The sequence below is a fragment of the Thamnophis elegans genome, chromosome 3, assembly GCF_009769535.1.
Source record: "Thamnophis elegans isolate rThaEle1 chromosome 3, rThaEle1.pri, whole genome shotgun sequence".
NCBI lineage: Eukaryota > Metazoa > Chordata > Lepidosauria > Squamata > Colubridae > Thamnophis > Thamnophis elegans.
In genome coordinates this window covers 29,625,516-29,641,404 of record NC_045543.1, presented here as the reverse complement: position 1 = coordinate 29,641,404, position 15,889 = coordinate 29,625,516, and the positions used below count along the sequence as shown (strand labels likewise).

Below are 15,889 nucleotides of genomic sequence, written 5' to 3'. Positions count from 1 at the left end.
AATCCCCCACTCTGCACTATTTGCTATCTTCAGCATCAAAGAGTTTGCTTATCAATGCACCACAGTGATAGGCCAGTAAACAGGCTTTCATTTGAAATAGGAAATACCCACTCTTTTCATTTTTCCCATTAGATTTTCTAGATATACTATCTTTTTCAAGGCATTTAGTCCCACAAGGAAGTCATCATTTTCCTATTCTAATGTTGGTATGACCTTACTGAGCATATGGATTATATACTAATCCAGCAAGCCAATTCACTCTTTTGCTAGAGTTGGAATCTTCCTAATGTAATCTTTAAAGAAAGTGCCTTGGAAACTTTATAAAGTGTCCAAACATTCTCCATCAGTACAAAATGGTTTGGAAAAGTACACCTCTGGCACAACTGAGAAGTCCACCCTAGTATATTGAAGATCTTGCAAAGATTAGCATCTTTTGAATCACAGCTAGTTTTTTCTCCTTATTTCAAGGTGTTTTTGGGAAGCTGCAGTTGCACAGTGCTTACACCAAGAAGTCATGGACACATCTTGGAAATGATGTTGCACCTGGAAATGAAAGTAGGTGATAAATTATAGGTAATAGGAACGAAGCTCTTTTTTATTTTTACTTTTGGTTTCTTTTTGAAGCCCTGCCCCCTTTTTTCAAAGAGTCAATTGAAGAGTAAATTCAGGACATGTAGGACTTTTCTGGCAACATTTCAAAATGATTCTGAATTAAACTTATTTGTATGCCACCACATTAAAAATAACATTTGATGGTACACACATAAAATATATATACAAATGAAAACTACAGCAAAGCTACAAAAGGATGGCAACAAGAATTCAAATCAAGAAAAGGCTCTCTGAATAAGCTTTCTGAAAACATGTTTAAGAGCTTGCAGAAAACCAGTAGTAAAGGAGCCACCTTGATCTCCATAAGGAGGTAAAACAGCCCCACAAATAATTTGAAAATGTGGGATGTGCAGATGTTTCGCCTGCTTGATTAAATTAGATGAGTAGAAGTTGGCCAGAGAAGGTCCTGAATGTTTCCATGAAGAAAGTTTCCACAAAAGAAAAGAATTTAATTGGTCAAAATCAGCACCTTAAATTGGACCTTGAAACCAAATGACAATCAATGCAGGGTCCACAATACTAATGGTATGCACTCCCAAATGCTACATTTTGAACCAACTGCAGTTTCTAAATATTATTTAAGGGCATTTAAGTAGGGGGCATTTCAGTAGTCTAGATGGCTAATAATAAGAGCATGAGTTGCTGTTGGTCACACCTTCAAGTCCTCTCATCACAGTTGAGGCCAGAACAGGCATACTCATCAGTTGGGCATAAGCCTCTCTGACCACATTTGTACCTGCTGATCCAACAGAAGCCAGAAGGATGCTCATGTCAGAAACTTGCTCCCTGTTTACATATGCATGAGTAACTTTTGGTGGTGATACCTTGGTGCATTTGTAGAAATTTCATCTTTTCAAGATTCCATTTTGATCTTCTCTCCTATCAAAACTGACAGGATCCAGGCACTGGGGAAAAAATCAACATCATCTCCTCTTTAGCCCAGGGTGACAATTTTCAGTTGGATGTCATTAGCCTATTGATGATACTGCATCTGAAACTATTGAATGAATCTTTCCAGAGACTTTATATACTATAGATATTGGAAAGCAGGGGAGACAAGACTGAGCTCTTTGGCATCCCAAACTAACCTTTCCTCCCTACCAACACAGAACGGAAGGAGCTGAAACATTGTAAAACAATGCCTTCAACGCTCAGCCTTCCAGAACTTTGTTCATTACTTTGCTGGTACTGTGAGAGCAGATTTGTTCACACATTATTTTCCTTAATTATAATTCAGTTTTCTTCATTATCCCAGAGAAAAATGAACCCTACACTTCTAAATATGTCTTCATCTCACATTCTTTACAGGTTTATGGTGCAAGATCATTTGGACTGGCATCCGGGGAACAGTATTGTTGTCAGTTCCTCTTCATATGAAGTCCATCCAACTGAAACAATCACTTTAGAAAACGTTAACAATCGTAGCATTAGGATCCGTGAACATCTTCTCCGTAGACATATTGGTATGCAATTTGTCTCCTTTGCTTATATCATATATTTTTTGCACATTAAAGGCTATGTAACATTCATTATTTTTCCTCAACAAACTTGCCATTATTCAAAAGTGTTTTCTTTCTAGGATGCCTTAAAATTTTCATTGCTTTAATTAAAGAACAAAATGGGAAGTTATTCATAAGGTATGAAGACAAAACAGTTGAAATAGAGATTTGTGTCTGGAAGGGCAAGAGTTAGAGTCCCAACCCAAGTACTACAAAACTGATTTTAAGTTCCAATGCAGAGGCTATGAATGTACAGTGTTATACCCAGAATGTTTCAGGAAGAATGTTACAGTATGTGCATCTAGACTCTAAATGTAGGCAATCATCAGCGATTTATAGTACTACATATTTTAACCCAGCCATCACTGAAGTGATATAAAATCTGTTCCCATTATGTTCTTTTGGCACAATGGTTGGATAATTTTAGAAGATTCTATAAACCATGGGCAGAGATACATTAGGTTTCTAGAGAGAAACTTAAGAGAAACTACAATCAACATATATTGGACTAGCAGGTACGATCTCATTCCCATTTTGTATCTTTGCCTCTCAACTTAGTTTAAGAGCTGGTATTGCTTCTTAAGACATTTAAGTGGGCAATCAGTACTTATAAAATAAATGAATTGTCTCAGTTATTTTTATATTTAATTGCTGTCTCATATTACTAGAATTACAAATGTTTGCAAAATTTTAGGTAGGTGCAATAAATTCTGACCTTATATTTAACCTCTTTTAAATGTGAGATGCCGTGGAACTGATTTAGGCTTGTAAAATATTTGATCACAAAACAGCTGAGGTACTATGCTCCCTACTTCTGATTTTGTTATTCTCTGCATCAGTGATTGTTGTACGAAATAAGGAGAAAATAAGGTTGTTAAAAGTGATAATAAAGTAAATGACTCTTTCCAAATGACTGCAATAGATTATGAACTCCTATTGTATGCAGCCTGGATATATGAACTGTTTTCATAAGGGAAGAATTAGTAGAGACCCCATGTTTGGTTTATTAAACTTGCTCCACTTCTATTGTTTTCTGACATTTTGATCTCTGCAGGGCATTCCCATATATTAGAAGATGGTCAATGGATTCCCCTGGCTGCAGAGGTTGGGCTTCTGACAAGAAACATTCAGATGAAATCTGACATGGATTGCATAGGAAGACTTCTGGTGGGACCTTGGGGCTATGCAAACCAAGATGCAGGTACTTAAGAATTTGTATTTACTTTACACATCATTCTTAATCCATGAAGCTTAAAAGAAACATATTTTAATTTTCTAGATTTCTCATGTATTTTTAAGAACATGAATTAATTTGATAGTTATTACATCTAACCTACTATTGTGGGTGATTTTTCTCTCCTCCATTCAATCATGTCCAATTCTCAGAGACTGCCTGGACAAGCCCCTGCAGTTTTCTTGGGAAGGTTTTTCAGAAATAGTTTGGCATTGCCTCCTTCCATCAATTGACCCAAAACACCCTTATGAATGTCAGGATTATAAATAATTTTTATTTTATTAATAGTGTGATTACATAGTACAATAATACAATAGTACAATAGCAAAGTTGGAAGGGACCTTGGAGGTCTTCTAGTCCAATCTCCTGCCTAGGCAGGAAACCCTATACCATTCCAGACAAATGGCTATCCAACATCTTCTTAAAGACTTCCAATGTTGGGGCATTCACAACTTCTGGAGGCAAGCTGTTCCACTGATTAATTGTTTTAACTGTCAGGAAATTTCTCTATAGTTCTAAGTTGGTTCTCTCCTTGATTAGTTTCCACCCATTGCTTCATGTTCTACCCTCAGGTGCCTTGGAAAATAGTTTGACTCCCTCTTCTTTGTGGCAACCCCTGAGATATTGGAACACTGCTATCATGTCTCCCTAGTCCTTCTTTCTATTAAACTAGACACACCCAGTTCCTGCAACCGTTCTTCATATGTTTTAGTCTCCAGTCCCCTAATCATCTTTGTTGCTCCTCTCTGCCCTCTTTCTAGAGTCTACACATCTTTTTTACATCGTGGTGATGAAAACTGAATGCAGTATTCCAAGTGTGGCCTTACCAAGGCATTATAAAGTGGTATTAACACTTCACGTGATCTTGATTCTATCCCTCTGTTTATGCAGCCTAGAACTGTGTTGGCTTTTTTGGCAGCTACTGTGCACTGCTGGCTCATATTTAAATGGTTGTCCACTAGGACTCCAAGTTCCCTTTCACAGTTACTACTGTTGAGCAAGGTACCACCTATACTGTACCTGTGCATTTTGTTTTTGTTGCCTAAATGTAGAACCTTACTCTTTTCACCATTTCATTTTATTAGATAGTGCCCAATGTTCAAGTTTGTCAAGATCCTTCTGCATCTTTAGCCTATCTTTTGGAGCGTTGGCTATTCCTGCCAGCTTGGTGTTATCTGCAAATTTGATGAGTTCCCCATTTATTCCCTCATCCAATTTAGTAATTAGTGAGCAAAGTATAGCTATTAATGAAAATAAAACATAAATCATTGAGTAACACATTAGTTGCTGTATTTACTTTCTTTTTTAAAAATTTGGAATAGTATAATATTAAGGGTTTATGAATTAAGAGCTTCTAAAGTAGCATCAATAGAATATTTTGTTAGTGGAATACCATTGTTTCTATTTTTCAAGATATGGGAGGTTATCCTGTCTCCCCACCAAAGTCCTGATTCTTAAATGTGTCCTTCTCCCATCTTGCAGGTGTGCTTCAACTTTCAAATGTTGAAATTTTGAATTTTGGACCGTCACAGTCTCCATCAGTTGATATTACAAATTCATCCCTCAAGTCTTCCATAATTTCCTCCAGCATTCACCACAGCTGTGGTGTTGGTATTCAAGCCATTACAAGTAGTGGGCTCTTGCTACATGATAATGTGATATTCAGTACAATTGGGTATGGTATACATTTAGAAGGCCAAAATCATAAACTCATCATCAATCTTGTTGTCTTAAGCAAGCAACCAGAAAGCTCAAAGTTCTGGGTTGCTGGCATCAAAACAAATGCAGTAGAAAGTGTTATGTTACATAATAATAGCGTGGCTGGTTCAGAACGGATAGCCTTTCATATAGGTCAAGAATGTTTCTTAGCAGAGGATGTTTGCAATGGCAATGTAGCTCATTCAAGCCTTCATGGGGTGCATTTATATAAAGGAGATGGCTTTCCAAACTGCACTAAAATTATAGGCTTTTTGTCTTACAAAAACTATGACTATGGGATAATGTTTCATCTTGTAGGAAGTAGTAGTTGAGAAGGTGACACTGGTGGACAATGTTGTAGGACTCTTGCCAGTACTTTATGGACCATCAGCTAAGGTGCACAGTCACCAGAAAAAACAGCACCTGAAACTAAGAAACTCTGTCTTTGTGGCTACTAGCACTTCCTTTGATTGCATCAAGGACTGAATCCATCCTCTTTCAGCCAATTTGACAATGACACACCGAGCTCCACGTAATCCCTGGAGGGACCGAATTGGCATGTTATGGCCGTCTTTTACCTTGGACTCTAATTGGTGGCCTGATGCTCCATGGCATAAAATAAGAAATTGTTCAATAGTTATGGGAGTCACAACTCTACAAGGTTAGTACTTTAAGAGCTAATAAATAATGTGGCCTAATAAATACTGAAATAATAAATACAGTATTAAATCCCGAAACTACAAATGGTGCTTGGTTATTAAAATATTATTTAAAGCATTCTTAGGAACAGTGCATATTTTATAAAAAAAACACTTTAGACAAGCAGATCTATTATGATGCTGCAGATTATAACTGACCAAATCCCAGTCCTATGGATATTTTCTTAGGGATGGTCTGATTTTGTATTTTATTGTATCTAAAGCCAAACTTTAATACAGTTTTTTGTCAAAATACATGTTTTTATGTCAATTTTATTCTTTTTCAAGACACATATATTTTTTCTAAAATATATCACAAAATTATTAAGATATTTTTAAATGACACCAACAAAAAAAAAGTAATTGTAGTTAGGGGACCAAGAACTTGTCCCATAAAATATACACATATGTAATAACAATGTTTCTCACTGTGAAACGTTTATGGAAGGAAGGACTCATTTTAATGGAAGAAAGACTCAAACAAATCTATCTATATGCTTCTGATGAAAGTGGGTATGTGTCTCTGTGTGTTTGTTTTTGTGTGTGCATATATACCGGTACCAAATCTCATGGGAAGCATGAGAATCCATGGTCATATTATATATTCACTGGGTTTGTATATACTAGATTAATCTAATCTAACATGAATAAATGGGGATGTGGTTTTGCATATACTTCCCAAGACATATTAACATGATTAATATGCAATATTGTTAAGAGAACAAGCTTTGTCTACTTAAGACACCAGAAATGAGGAGACCATAAAAACTAGCTGGGTGACTCTGGGCTAGTCACTCTTTACATCTCATATCGTCAAGCTTAAGTGACAAAATAAATCAATTCCTGTACCAATCAATGGGTCAACACTTGATTGATCCAAAAAATAGATCCCACACTTGGGGAAAACATTAAGAAAAAAATGTAAAAGAAAAAATAATTTTAAATAATTCACTTTGAAGTAATCTGCTGATTTAATCATGGCAAACTGACTTATTTGGCTTGCTTGAATTATCCATAATTGTAACTAAATATAATTAATTATAGGCCAGGTTGACATTGCTTGCTGCAGTTAACCATAATTCCTCTGTTGGCTATAAAGGAAAGATAGGAAGGAAAAGAGAAATTCATGACCTGATGCCATTCATTTTTCTTTGTTCCTGACTTCTTAAAATAAGGATAGAAATGGGTTCTCTTTAGAACTTTGGAATTACAATTCTTCAAATTATTTGCCATTCACCATGGCAATTGCAGCTGATGAGATCTGGTGTTTAAACAAACAAAGAACAGTAGATTGATTATTCTTGAACTAAACCATGCTTAGCATAATTTCTATGTACCACTACTATTTTCTCCTGTCCTTCTGAGAAATAGACGGGAAACTGATACAAGTGTTTATTTTGCTAAATATTTTCTCCTGAAAACAAAAATGAACATTTCGAATAATTTTAGACAGAACATTGAAGTATCAATTCATTTCGAATAATTTTAGACAGAACATTGAAGTATCAATTCAGTAAGCCCCTGGGACATAAACTTTTCATTGGCATCAATGAGATCTTTAACTGAATCCTAAAACATAAATCCTTTATTTAAAATGGGGAAAAAAGTTTGCAAATCTATGTGAAGTTAAACAAATTTTACCTCTACTTCTAGCTGACTTTTTTTAAAAAAAGTGTCAAAAAATGCTATCAACAATTAAATTAGCACAATTATACCATAGACCATACACACCAATGCAGCTACTTCAAGATTTAGTTTAGCCTGAGATATTCATTTGTATCCCATCTTTATTAATTTTACAAATAACTCAAAGGAGAATATAACCAACGTGTCTCCCTCCTTCTATTTTCCCCAGAAAAACAACCCTGTAAGGTGGGCTGGGCTGAGAGAGAGTGTGACTGGCCCAGATGGTCTTCATTGCTAAGGCAGGACTATAACTCACAGTCTTCTAAAATTAACCACTGGACCAAACTGGCCCTTTATATAAATTAGTCAAGTGTTGCCATTTTCCTACAGTGTTTTTACTTTCCCTTTGTCAGATATAACCTTTGGTAGTTTTAAAAAGAGTTGCTATACTGATGGCCAAGACATCTGCATCATGACAAATCCAGGACATGGAGGCATCTTGCATCTGATCACCTCTGAGCAGACCAGAATGCTCCATATCAGGGAACAAAATATGTTCTATTTTCATCCACTGCAAACGAGGTACACTTATGATCACTTATAAATAACCCACTTTGGATAACTCTTGCTGAGATTTCCACAATATCATGTTTGATATACTTACAATCTGTAAAACTATTGATGATTTGTTTTTCTTAGGGTTGCTTCTCCTTATTTCTTGTTTTATCAGTAATTGGCACATTTGGTATGTTCCCTGGGCTGAGTTTAGGATAATTTTTCCCAAGTCTCATATTTCTTTCTTTCTTTGTCAGAGTAAGTGAATCAATATCTGGCTCATTTGGTAATGCAATTTGTGGGAAGTCAAGGAAAGCTCTTTTCAAAGATTTGGATGGAAGTGCCCTCGGATTGGATTCACCTGTATCAGTTTTCCAAAAATCAGAATTGGATTGGGAACAAGCTTACCAGGATGCTGGTAAGTTGCTAGTCAAGGGATGACACCAATACAGAAGAATTTTATATGCGAGATGGGGAATTTAGAAGGAATCTGGTGCTACTGTGGCCATTTGAAGACAATTATTCCTGAATATATACTTGGTGTTTTTATTCCAGAAAGATGGCAGTATGACAATAAAGAATTTAGAGTCATTGTCTCAGGGGTACAGTTTCCAATTGTATATGTCTCTCCTAGTTCCAGGGCAAGTAACTTAATTCAACATAACCTTTATATGTATTAACGGCAGCCTGGTCCACATTTATTCTTCAATAGAGCAAGGTAATTTTATTCACTTTTCACAAGCGTTTTGAAATCCCTTAATGAGAGATGCTTTCTAAACAATTGACCTAATAAGATTTTGTGTGAATCCCACAGAGAATGGTAGACCCGCCGGCATCAAGTCCTGCTCAGACTTTTTAGAGTAAACTGCGTTTTCAAAAGAGTTATTTTGTTATACAGCCATGTGCTGAAAGTGCATGCAGTGAGGCTCAGTTCCCATCCTGATTAAGACTGTGCTGAGACTCGAGATAAACTCTTTAATTACAATTACTATCTCTGGAGCCTGCTGTTCATGATGGTGGCCATTTTGCAGGAAAGTTACATCGTTTATGACTTCTGCTGGATAGGAGTTTAATGCAGGAGACTGTAATTAATCCCATTTTCCATCTTGCCCTGGAAAGCGATTAAGCACAAAAAGAACTTTAATCTTTAAACAAAATGTTTAATCTTTAAATAAAACGTCTAATGTCTTCCAGGGTAAAAGACATTTCTCTAAGGATCTGTCTTAGAGGCTGCTTAGAGGGCTGATTAATTCACTGTCTTGCACAGACATGATCTTCCCCCCTGCTTTTGTTGACCTGATTATGAATCACAAGTCAAAGTCAGACACCAAGGTCCATCAAATACATCTTTAAAGACAGGTTTAATCAGTCCTTATGATCATATACATATCAGGTCATAAGTTTCCTCATTAGTCATAAAAAAACAACCATCTTTGCCATTTTAAGAATTTCCAGAAGAGTTTTCTAGAAAAGGACATATATGGAAGTCATTGAGAAGGATTTGACATTGAGCTAATAATCAGTGTCATTAGTAAAAACTTTGTTTAGAAAGAAGAAGAAATAGATCATCCACTTCTATTTTAAATGTATTTGTACATCTTGAGAACCTCTTTATTTATTGGCTTCTCATTTTCAAGTCCAAACCATGGACAGGAAACATATCTCCTTAATTTTAATGACCCATCATTTATAGAAGTGCTTTTGCTGCACTACTTTATGGTGAATCCTAAAGTATTCATTCTTGGAAGTTCAATTCTGAAAACAAATTAGATGCTTTATCACCATATTTTTGTTTGCTGGTATACCAGTTAACTTTTTATATTATAGTTTATTTTTATATATCAAGCTTTAATTGGGGATATCCATTTTTATGACATATATTATATGATAACTTTTTGGTAAAATGTTGAGATAATGGGGAAAAAAAACACCATGCAAGGAAATTTCTTTTCCTGATAACTACTGATCTATACTCCTCAGTTGGGATGGGTTTCCTGTATCTATGCAAAATAATTGTAGAGCATAAACAAGGTGACACTGATGGAGACTGAGGATGAATACAGTTACCAGAGCAGTGGTAAAATTCATTTTTTTTTACTACCGCTGCTGTGGGCGTGATGTGGCTTGGTGGGCGGGGCTTGGTGGGTGTGTCAGGGGAAGGATACTGCAAAATCCCCATTCCCACCCCACTCTGGGGCTAGCCAGAGGTGGCTTTTGCCAGTTCTCCAAACTACTCAAAATTTCTGCTACTGGTTTTCCAGAACCTGTCAGAACCTTCTGGATTTCACCCCTGTACCAGAGCAATGAGGGGAAAAGCAAATCTTAAATCCTAAACAGGCAGAAATCTTAATATTCATATAACCATAAGAAGCAAGAACTATGGCACAATCAGACTAGTAACATGTTTTCATTATAGCCCTTCTCAATAAAAGTAGTCTTAGCTTCCCTGTGAAGTTGATTCCTGGTGTGGTTTACATTGTGGGGCTAAGAGCAACTGAAGTTTTTACCATCTTCCTGCTATCAAGACTGTTTTTAGGCACCTTGTTAGAACAGGAAAAAGATATTAACTGGATTTCCTCCCTCTAATATAATAATCAGCCAAACAACCATCCAACCAACCAATCAAATCAACATAATGCAATATAAAAAATTAGAACAGTTTTGAGGAGCAATATCCTCTAACACACAAAAAGAAGTTAATTTTTGAACAAGGGGGCCTACAAGAAAGTTAAAAAATTTCCAGAATGAGGGGGAGGAGCCAACGTCATGACGAGATGGACATGCAGTCTCGATGCTCTGAGATTGCAACCAATACTTTTGCCGCTGAGTGGTCCAATCGGACCTAAACCATCCCGAAGACATGGTGAACAGGAAGAATATGTCTTGCTGACCTCAGGGATATCCCTGAAAGAAGCAAGAGAAGTTCTTCAAGCCGGTGACAAAAAATCCAGCCAAGGCTGACAAAGTTGGGGCGGATCCAAAATGGAAGGATATGGAAAGAGAAAGTGTTTCCAGCTGGTGAGGAACTTTTACTGTTTTTAAAAAGAGACTGCCTATAAAAACTTAAAATTAATCTAAATTGGAGAATAGAAGAATCAAATGGTGAGATTAAATTTGGAATGATTTTGGACAGTGGTTATCTTACTTTTTAAATGCTATTTTCATGGATGGAATTTATGCAAGCCTTTTGAAACAGATGGGTTAAGTTATCTTCTATTTTTTCTTTTATTGTTCTCTGCAACCTATGGACCAAATTTTTCCTCTTTCATTGCTGTGGGTATTTTTCTAATTCATTTAAAGATTGGACTCTTTTTTCTAACTTGAAATACAAAAAAGATACAAAAGGAAATTAGATTTTCAACAGTATTAATGCTGCTCGGAGGCTGGAAGGATTTGTTGATTGGAGTTTTTTTTCTCTACAGATTGTTTTGACTTGGAAAAACAAGGTTTAATGCTTGGCTACAGAGAGTGATAAGAAGGGAAGCACACAGATGTCCCTTTGAAGTATATTTCTAATCAGAGAAAAGTGAAAACAACGTTCTTTGTGAATCTATGCTTTAATTTTATTAACCTTCCAAGCTGAAGCAGCTGTGTTTGTTAGAATTGCACAATTTTAAAAGAAAATAGAAGTCTCAAGTTTGCAAAAGATACTTTCAGAAATTATCAAATACATATGAAAGAATAGAGAAAAAATGGAATACTTAGAGCACATAACATTAAAATATGATGATGAAATTGAGGATGTCTATCAAATGCAAAATGGGGTGGTTGAAACTCAAAAAAATGAAGTGGAAAATGAATATAAAGAGATTAAATCTGCTGATATTTATGGTGATTGTTTTGTCTCTGAAAATGGAAAGAATGGAATACTGAAAGAGGAATTAAATGGAGAGGAAATCTATTCCAGAGGGCAAGATACAGAAGAAGAAAAAACTAAAGAATCTATGGATTTAAAGAGAGAAATTCTATTAGCAAAAGCATTGATAACACTGCTGACAATCAAAGATAAGCTGAATAAGGAAACAGAAAGAGGGCATCAAGATTATATGAGAGATTTTATAAGCAAGGAGTTGCTAAGATAAGTCTATACAAAGCTGACCAAGAAGGTGATTAGAGGACTGGCACTACAAATGGCAGAAGATATGAGACTGTTTTGCTATTGGAAAGATACAGGTTGATAGATGGAAGAATATAATTTAAAACTAGTTAAACTTAGTGAAATTTATTGATAATAAATATAGCTTAAATAAATAACTGATAATGCTACTAATGTATATAATGTGTAGTGTTATGATGAGTATAATTGGATATGAATATTGAATGGTACCCATGTAAGGAAGATTAGCAATCCCTTTGGTTTATACATAAAGGTGGTATAATAATAGTAATAATAATTATTATTATTATTTAAAAGAAAGTCAAGAACATCTATTAATTGAAGTAAAGAACAAAAAACTACTGAAGGCCCAACAGACGAAACAAGAATACAGAAAAGATGTGATAAAATCAAGAATGAAGAGTTGGCAGAACAAAGCACTGCATGGCCAATTTCTGGAAAAAATAAAAGATAAAGTGGACAGTGAACAAACTTGGTTATTGTTAACAACAGGTACATTAAAGAAAGAAACAGAGTCACTAATCCTGGCTGCGCAAGAACAAGCTATCCACACAAATGCCATTAAGGCCAAAATCGAAAAATCCTCTGATGATGCCAAATGCAGACTTTGCAAAGAAGCTGATGAAACTGTTGATCACATACTCAGCTGCTGTAAAAAAATCACACAGACTGATTATAAATTGCGGCACAATTCAGTAGCACAAATGATCCATTGGAATTTGTGCAAAAAATATAATATTAAAACAGCAACAAACTGGTGGGAAAATCAGCCTGAAAAAGTCACTGAAAATCAGATGGTCAAGATCTTGTGGGATTTTCGCATACAAACAGACAAAATACTGGCGCATAATACACCAGACATCACACTGGTTGAGAAAAATAAGGTCACAATCATAGACATCGCAATACCAGGTGATAGCAGGGTCGCTGAGAAGGAACATGAAAAATTGCAAAATACCAGGACTTAAAAATTGAAATTCAACGACTATGGCACAAACCAGCAGTGGTAATTCCAGTGGTAATTGGCACACTGGGTGCTATTCCAAAAGCACTGGAATTACATTTAAAACAGTTAAAAATTGACAAAATCACCATCAGTCAAATGCAAAAAGCCGCACTGCTTGGATCTGCACGCATATTACAAAAATACGTTATGACGTCCTAGGCCCCTGGGTGGGGGCCGACTAGTAACCAATGCCAAATCCGGTGAAACAACTGGCCGCTGTGATACAAGTGTATAATAATAATTGTAATAATAGCAATAATAATAATAACAACAACAACAACAATACAAAAGCTGAACTGAATTTATTAATTGTATGCACAAAAGAATGTAGCCAAGACATTGGTATGCAGTTTGGAATTGACAAATGTGCAACAATGGCAACCAAAGCAGGCAAGGTTATAGAAGATGATGGAATAGAATTTGAGAATGAAGAAATGATAAAGGCAGTAAAACCAGAAGAAGGCTACAAGTACTTGGGGATTTTAGAGGCCTCTGATTTAATGCATAATAAAATCAATGAATTAACTTCAGCCAAGTAGATTCGATGAATTCTCAAGATATTAAAGTCCAAATTGAATGGAGGAAACATCATAAAAGCCATAAATACCTGGGCTATACCTGTGATTTGATACTCTGCAGGAATAATTGACTGAAATAACAACTGAGATGGTCAAAAATCGAGTAAAAAAAGTAAAGAATTGGACATCACCTGGAAATGACCAATTACATGGTTTCTGGCTCAAATATCTGATCAGTTTACATGCAATATTGGCCAGCAACTGAATGAAATTTTACAAAATGGTCAAATTGATAAATGGTTGACAACTGGAAAAACATACTTGATTCAGAAAGATGCAACTAAAGGAACAGTCGACCACTCAGTTGATCAGTGGGTGCAGCAAAATTTCACAAACTGACTACCTACAACGCCATGACCACGTTGCTAAGATCATTCACTGGAAATTGTGCCAAAAGTTTGGATTTGAGTACAGCAAAAACCACTGGGAACATCAGGTTCAGAAGGCTTTAAAGAATGAGAAAGTCAAGATCTTGTGGGACTTCAGAATTCAGACTGACAGGCACTTGGCCTGTAACACACCTGATATAACAATAGTTGAAAAAAAATATGGTTCATTGACTTTGCAATACCTTGAAGATAAACAGCAAGAAAAAATCACAAAGTACCGGGAACTTGCAAATTGAAGTTGAACAACTATGGAAAAAGAAATCGTGTGTTATCCTGATTGTAATTGGAGCCCTTGGAGCAATACTCAAAGGGCTACCTCCCTATTTGGAAATTTTAAATTTATCAGACTTGAACATTCTAATTCTACAAAAACCACCCTACTTGGAACAGCTTATATCCTCCGACGTTACCTTAACAGTTCCTAGGTCTTTGGTTATGACTCGAGTTGTTGAGCTACCAACCAGCCCCAAAGGCTGTGAATCTCACCAAAGATGATTATCATCATCATCATCATCATCATAGAACTAAGTTAGATATAATTAAAGTTTTGATTATTAGGGGGGAAATGTTATGATACAGGATATAGTCAAATAAAGGAGGGATAAGAATAACAACATTATATATATATATATATATATATATATATATATATATATATATATATATATATATATATATGTTGTATTTGTGCTGATAAATAAATAAAGGGAGACTAGTATAGATCTATTTCAATACTGGGATTTGAACCTGGGCTATATTACATATTACACTAAATTTCAGCCAGGTTCTGAGTGGTATTCTGGTTCCTTGGACTGTGAGATAACTGAGAGGTGAGAGGCATGTTTGAAAAATAAAGGGAATAAATTTAGCAGGAAGAATTCCTCCTGAAAAGTTATAACATGTGAATTGAAATAATTCTTAAATTCTAGACATCTGTTCTGAGAGAAACTGAATTCCTAAGGATGTGTCAGAAAAGAATTTTAAATAGGGTGAAAAATAGAATTCAGAGGAATTTAAGATTAATATATTTGACTGATGTTGTTCAAAGAACAGTATAATAATTCCGTATGCATTGAGAGATGGGCGGCAGGACAGCTAGACTTTATAGTTCCCAGATGAAAATTAAGTAAGTAACAAGGTCGGCCTTCTCAAGAGTGAATAAGCCTCACACTTTACAGGATTTGCATGTGAACTTGAAGAATGGCATTGCCCTAAATTTCCCTGGCATATCCATAACGAAGACAAACTGCTGAGTGTCAGTGCACAGTACTTGACACAGAAGAAGTGCTGTGTTTTGCAACAATTAATTTTGCAGAGGAAGCAGCCTGTTTAAAGATGCCTGCAGCACTCACTAAAAGTTGTGTTGTTTTTCAAGGCCACCAGATACACAGTTGGCTAGGCTGCCTAATAAACAAAACAACAACGCAAAACCCCCTTGCCTGGTGGGGCTTGCTAGAGAAGGTAAAATGAATAATGCTTACCTGCCAGGGGTGGGTGAAGATAATAATTGTTTAGCCTGCAGCAGAACTCTGTAAGGGTTAAAAAATGACAGAGATATTAGGTGAAAACTGTAAAATTGTTTGGTTTGAAGCTTTCAGCAATACCCAGACTGTTATTTACCGGACTTGGTCGATTTACTTCTTAATGCAATAATGACCTGTGAAATGAAACGTGAGCTAGACAATTGTTCCTCATTGTTTCCAGTAAAACATTCTTTCATACCCCATTAAACCACCATTAATTCCATATGAAAGAGAAGCCAGCACAAATACACTGAACCTGGTTTTCCTTTTTCTCTGTCATGAGAGCCCTTCTTTTTGCTTTGTTCCTCTAATCCTGTCATGTTTGCTATAGGACAAATGGTGTGTTTGCAGATT

General features: G+C 35.8%; 1 protein-coding gene across 1 annotated transcript in view; it reads left to right on the top strand.

Moving 5' to 3' along the window:
- The window catches only part of PKHD1 (PKHD1 ciliary IPT domain containing fibrocystin/polyductin), a 254,912-nt gene that overhangs the window by 170,708 nt on the left and 68,315 nt on the right, over positions 1-15,889 (top strand). Inside the window, 8 exon segments of the mRNA XM_032213028.1 lie at positions 469-559; positions 1,921-2,075; positions 3,166-3,312; positions 4,828-5,359; positions 5,361-5,704; positions 7,781-7,949; positions 8,180-8,340; positions 8,478-8,567. Of these exon segments, the coding sequence (XP_032068919.1) occupies positions 469-559; positions 1,921-2,075; positions 3,166-3,312; positions 4,828-5,359; positions 5,361-5,704; positions 7,781-7,949; positions 8,180-8,340; positions 8,478-8,567 (1,689 nt within the window).